The 4,763-nt window shown below is 40.3% G+C and overlaps 1 protein-coding gene across 1 annotated transcript in view; it reads left to right on the top strand.

The window, feature by feature from the left end:
• The window catches only part of PDS5A (PDS5 cohesin associated factor A), a 156,311-nt gene that overhangs the window by 51,173 nt on the left and 100,375 nt on the right, over positions 1–4,763 (top strand). The window contains exon 3 of the mRNA XM_017854266.1: positions 3,674–3,931. Coding sequence (XP_017709755.1) covers positions 3,674–3,931 — 258 coding nt within the window. The remainder of the gene's footprint in view (positions 1–3,673; positions 3,932–4,763) is intronic.

Genomic DNA, 4,763 nt, shown 5'->3' with positions numbered 1-4,763 from the left:
TCTCCTGCCTCAGCCTCCCAAATAGCTGGGACTACAGGCGCCCGCCACCTCGCCCGGCTAGTTTTTTGTATTTTTAGTAGAGACGGGGTTTCACTGTGTTTGCCAGGATGGTCTCGATCTCCTGACCTTGTGATCCGCCCGTCTCGGCCTCCCAAAGTGCTGGGATTACAGGCTTGAGCCACCGCGCCTGGCCTATTTTTTTATTTTTAGTAGAGATGGGGTTTCACCATATTGGACAGGCTGATCTCGAACTCCTGACCTCGTGATCCACCTGCCTCAGCCTCCCAAAGTGCTGGGATTACAAGTGTGACCCACCGCGTTTAGCACCGCATGTTCTCTTTTTATAATAAATTCATGACCATCGGAAGATACCAGTTTGACATACATGGCATCAGGACCTTCACAGCCACCACAGGTTTTCTCCCCTTCATTGTGTGTATTTATGAAGTTCTACTTTGCTTCTACAGGGCCACTCTTGTGGCTAAATTTAGATGACAGCTCAATGAGGTCACCTTAGTTCTCTTCCATGTAGTCTATCTATGTGATATACACAGCCTCTGTTTTTTGAATAGTCTGGGATTCCTAATAGCATGGTGGGTACATTCCCATAGGGGCATTGCAGTCTCAATGTACAAATGCTTATCAGGCCTGTTCTTGCATCAGGCTGACTAATGTCTCTTTGGTCAAAATACGTCACCTAGACTGGGCACGGAGGCTCATGCCTGTAATCCCAGCATTTGGGGAGGCTGAGGCAGGTGGATCATCTGAGGTCGGGAGGTTGACGACCAGCCTGGCCAACGTGGTGAAATCCTGTCTCTGCTAAAAACGCAAAAATTAGCCAGATGTGGTGGCAAGTGCCTGTAGTTCCCAGCTACTCAGGAGGCTGAGGCAGGAGAATTTCTTGAACCTGGGAGGCAGAGATTGCAGTGAACCAAGATCATGCCACTGCAGTTTAGCCTGGGCGACAGAGCAAGACTTTCTTTAAAAAAAAAAAAAAAAAGTCACATGGCCAAATCCAGAGTCATTGTGGGATAAGACTATACAAGGTATATATATGAGAAGGCATTGTATCATATAACCTCCAATATAGTCCTGAATGATCCTTATTTCTTTGTATTTACTCCCTACAACACTGAACGGGGCTGACCTGAGTAACCAACAGGCTGTGGTAGAAGTGACAATGTATGCTTTTCAAGGTTAGATCATAAAAGACTACCACTTCAGATTTGCTCACTTGGATCTTGCACCAGGGGAAAACCAACTAACTGCCTTTTCACTCGAGCTGTCAAGAAAGGCCCATGTAGTGAGGAACTGAGGCCTTTCAACAACAGCCAGTGTCAACTTAGAACCATAAGAATGAGTTACCTTCAAAACACACCCTCCATGCCCAGTCAAGCCTTCAGGTAACTGCAGCCTTGACCAGGTACAGCCTCTTGAGAGATTCCAGGCCCACACAACTTAGCTAAGCCACTTTTCAATTCTTCAACTACATATGATAAATGTTATTGTTTTAAGGCACTGAGTTTTGGGATAGTTTATTACATAGCAATAATTTTAAAATATTTTTTAGCCTGGGCAACATATGGCAAAATCCCATCTCTACAAACACACAAAAAAAGCACAAAACTTAGCCAGGTGCAGTGGCGTGTGCCTATAGTACCAGCTGCTCAGGGGGCTGAGGTGGAAGGATCTCTTGAACCTGGGAGGTGGAAGTTGCAGAGCTGAGATTGTACTACTGTCCAGCCCGGGCGGCAGAGCCAGACCTTTGTCTTGGACTCCTGGGCTCAAGCAGTCCTCCTGACTTGGCCTCCCAAAGTGCTAGGATTACAGGTGTGAGCCACCACGCCCAGCCCTTCTCTATCTTTTGCTTCACAAACCCTGGTTCTAGTTTATTTGGATTTATCTAATTTCTCTAGATGGAAATATAGATGATGGATTTTTCATTCTTTTGTAAAATACACATTTAAGATTATAAATTTTCTTTAAGTACAGTGGTAAGTGCGTCCTATGGGTTTTGGTAGTTCATATTTACATTTTAATTCAGTTCAAAATATTTTCTCATTTCCATTATGATTCCTTCTTTTATCAGTTATACTTTCCTAAATATTTAAGGAAGAAATAAAACCAGCCTTACCAGCACACTTTTGATATACTGCGATAGAAAAAAAGAGGGATTACTGCTCATTTTGTTTCAAGCCAGTATAATTTAGTACTAAAACCTGATACGGTTGTCTTTAGAAGTTATAAGCCAGTTTCTTTCATATAATTACAAAGAAATAGAAATAATGTAATAACAAATAAAATATAATACATAAAGTGTTTATTAAGTGTTAATTCACAAGGCCCCACGATAGGTTGTCTGCAAACTGAGGAGCAAGGAGAGCCAGTCCGAGTCCCAAAACGGAAGAACTTAGAGTCTGATGTTTGAGGACAGGAAGCATCCAGCACGGGAGAAATATGTAGGCTGGGAAGCTAGTCTCGCTTTCCCTTTTCACGTTTTTCTGCCTACTTTATATTTGCTGGAAGCTGATTAAATTGTGCTCACCAGCTTAAGGTGGACCTGCCTTCCCCAGCCCGCTGACTCAAATGTAATCTCTTTTGGTAACACACACACAGGCACACCCAGGATTAGTACTTTGCATCCTTCAGTCCAATCAAGTTGACACTCAGTTTAAGACACACAGATTAAGTAAACTATGATTTATAATTAGAGAATAATTTTTAAGGTCTGGAGAAATTATTGTGATTTGGTACATAAAGAATTATAGTTATTTACATGATTACAGAGAAAACAGGCCAGAATAAAGTACACAAAATGTGAATAGTAGTTTCTGGAGTTGATAAATTATGGATTTTCTTTTATTATTTTTTTCATGGTTCTTTGCATTTTATAATGATTCCAAGGTGTGTATTGGTTAAGTTTATAACCATAAATAACAACAGCTTAATTATACTTAAATCTTTTAATTAGAAATGCGACTGCATTAAAATAATTCTAAAATGCCTTTTTTTTTTTTTTTTTTAAAGACAGTGTCTCTGTCGCCTAGTCTGGAGTGCAGTGGTATGATCTTGGTCCACCTCCTGAGCTCAAGGGATTCTCCCATCTCAGCCTCCCATGCAGCTGGGACTACAGACACATGCTACCGTACCCAGCTAGCTTTTGTATTTTTTGTAGAGACAGGGTCTTGCCATGTTGTCCAGCATGGAAAATGACTTTTTATTGTGAAGTGTAAAAGTCATTAAAGCATGAAATGAAATAGCAATTTTAAGGAGCCTAAACAATGCACCTTTAATCATAAAATATAAAAGAAACATAATCAATGATGTTGCCAAATATCAGATGAATATTAGTGTCCACATGGGGCCAGAAACTACCTGGGCTAGATTTAAAATGAGTAATAAGAGGCTTAAGTTCTTCATAAATGAGGTGCTAGTTCAGATAATGTATCTAAGAAGTTGATACTTGTTTATGGGTTTTTCAGACTGGCCGTTTCATGCTTGTGATCTTTTCTGAAATTCTTAAATGAAGATTTATAAAAAGTTGACTGTGAATTTTCTGGTGACCACCGATTGCTAATGGAAATGACTTTAAAAAAAAAAAAAAAAAAATTACATCCTCCACTGATTTCTAAATGCCAGGAGTTGATTATTTTGTGTTTTGTACATTTTACAGATGGTAGTGAAAACTTTTATGGATATGGATCAGGACTCAGAAGATGAAAAACAGCAGTATCTCCCACTAGCCTTGCATCTTGCATCTGAATTCTTCCTCAGGAACCCCAATAAAGATGTGCGTCTCCTTGTAGCATGTTGTTTGGCTGATATCTTTCGTATCTATGCCCCGGAAGCTCCATATACTTCCCATGATAAACTTAAGGTAAATATAGTCTTTTTCATTTTATTATATTTTTCATTCACCGCTGTTCAGAAGGTATACTTTTATTTTATATTTTACCTTTATGAACATAGGTTTCATATTAGTCTCTTCATCTTAAGAATATATCATAAGTTGCAAAATTATTCATTCAGTTAGTATTTCCACAAATAACTGGGTTGGTTGGTTGTTTGAGTTAAAGCATAGAAAGGTGTGGTTCAGAACTAGTCCCTGTATGCTCAAATCCAATTTTCAGGTTAATACATCACAAAAGCCCAGATGGCTATGTTCCAGGGATAAATAGCAGATTAATGATACTTTTTAAAATAGCATACCAGAATTTACATATTCATATGACTGTTTTCCCCTATAAGTTATTCAGCGTGCAAAACTATAGCTCATCTTGGTCATTCTGCCTTTGTTCAAGTGTTTGTGGAACTCATATTGATCTCTTGAGGAGATTTTGTATTTTGAATAATTTTATTCTTGGCAAATTTTAATCCTGTAGGCTGCTTTCTTTAAAAATAGTCCTAAAATTATTTTGTATTATATTGATACTACTATGAGTTAAAACTTCTAAAGAAAGCTTATTAAGAAATGAAAGACAGGCCGGGTGCGGTGGCTCAAGCCTGTAATCCCAGCACTTTGGGAGGCCGAGACGGGCGGATCACGAGGTCAGGAGATCAAGACCATCCTGGCTAACACGGTGAAACCCTGTCTCTACTAAAAACTACAAAAAACTAGCCGGGCGAGGTGGCAGGCGCCTGTAGTCCCAGCTACTCGGGAGGCTGAGGCAGGAGAATGGCGTGAGCCTGGGAAGCGGAGCTTGCAGTGAGCTGAGATCCGGCCACTGCACTCCAGCCTGGGCGACAGAGCGAGACTCCGTCTC

The sequence above is a fragment of the Rhinopithecus bieti genome, unplaced genomic scaffold (assembly GCF_001698545.2).
Source record: "Rhinopithecus bieti isolate Rb0 unplaced genomic scaffold, ASM169854v2 scaffold_2339, whole genome shotgun sequence".
Classification (NCBI taxonomy): domain Eukaryota; kingdom Metazoa; phylum Chordata; class Mammalia; order Primates; family Cercopithecidae; genus Rhinopithecus; species Rhinopithecus bieti.
The sequence above is the reverse complement of the archived record's forward strand: the minus strand, read 5'-3'. Positions and strand labels throughout refer to the sequence as shown.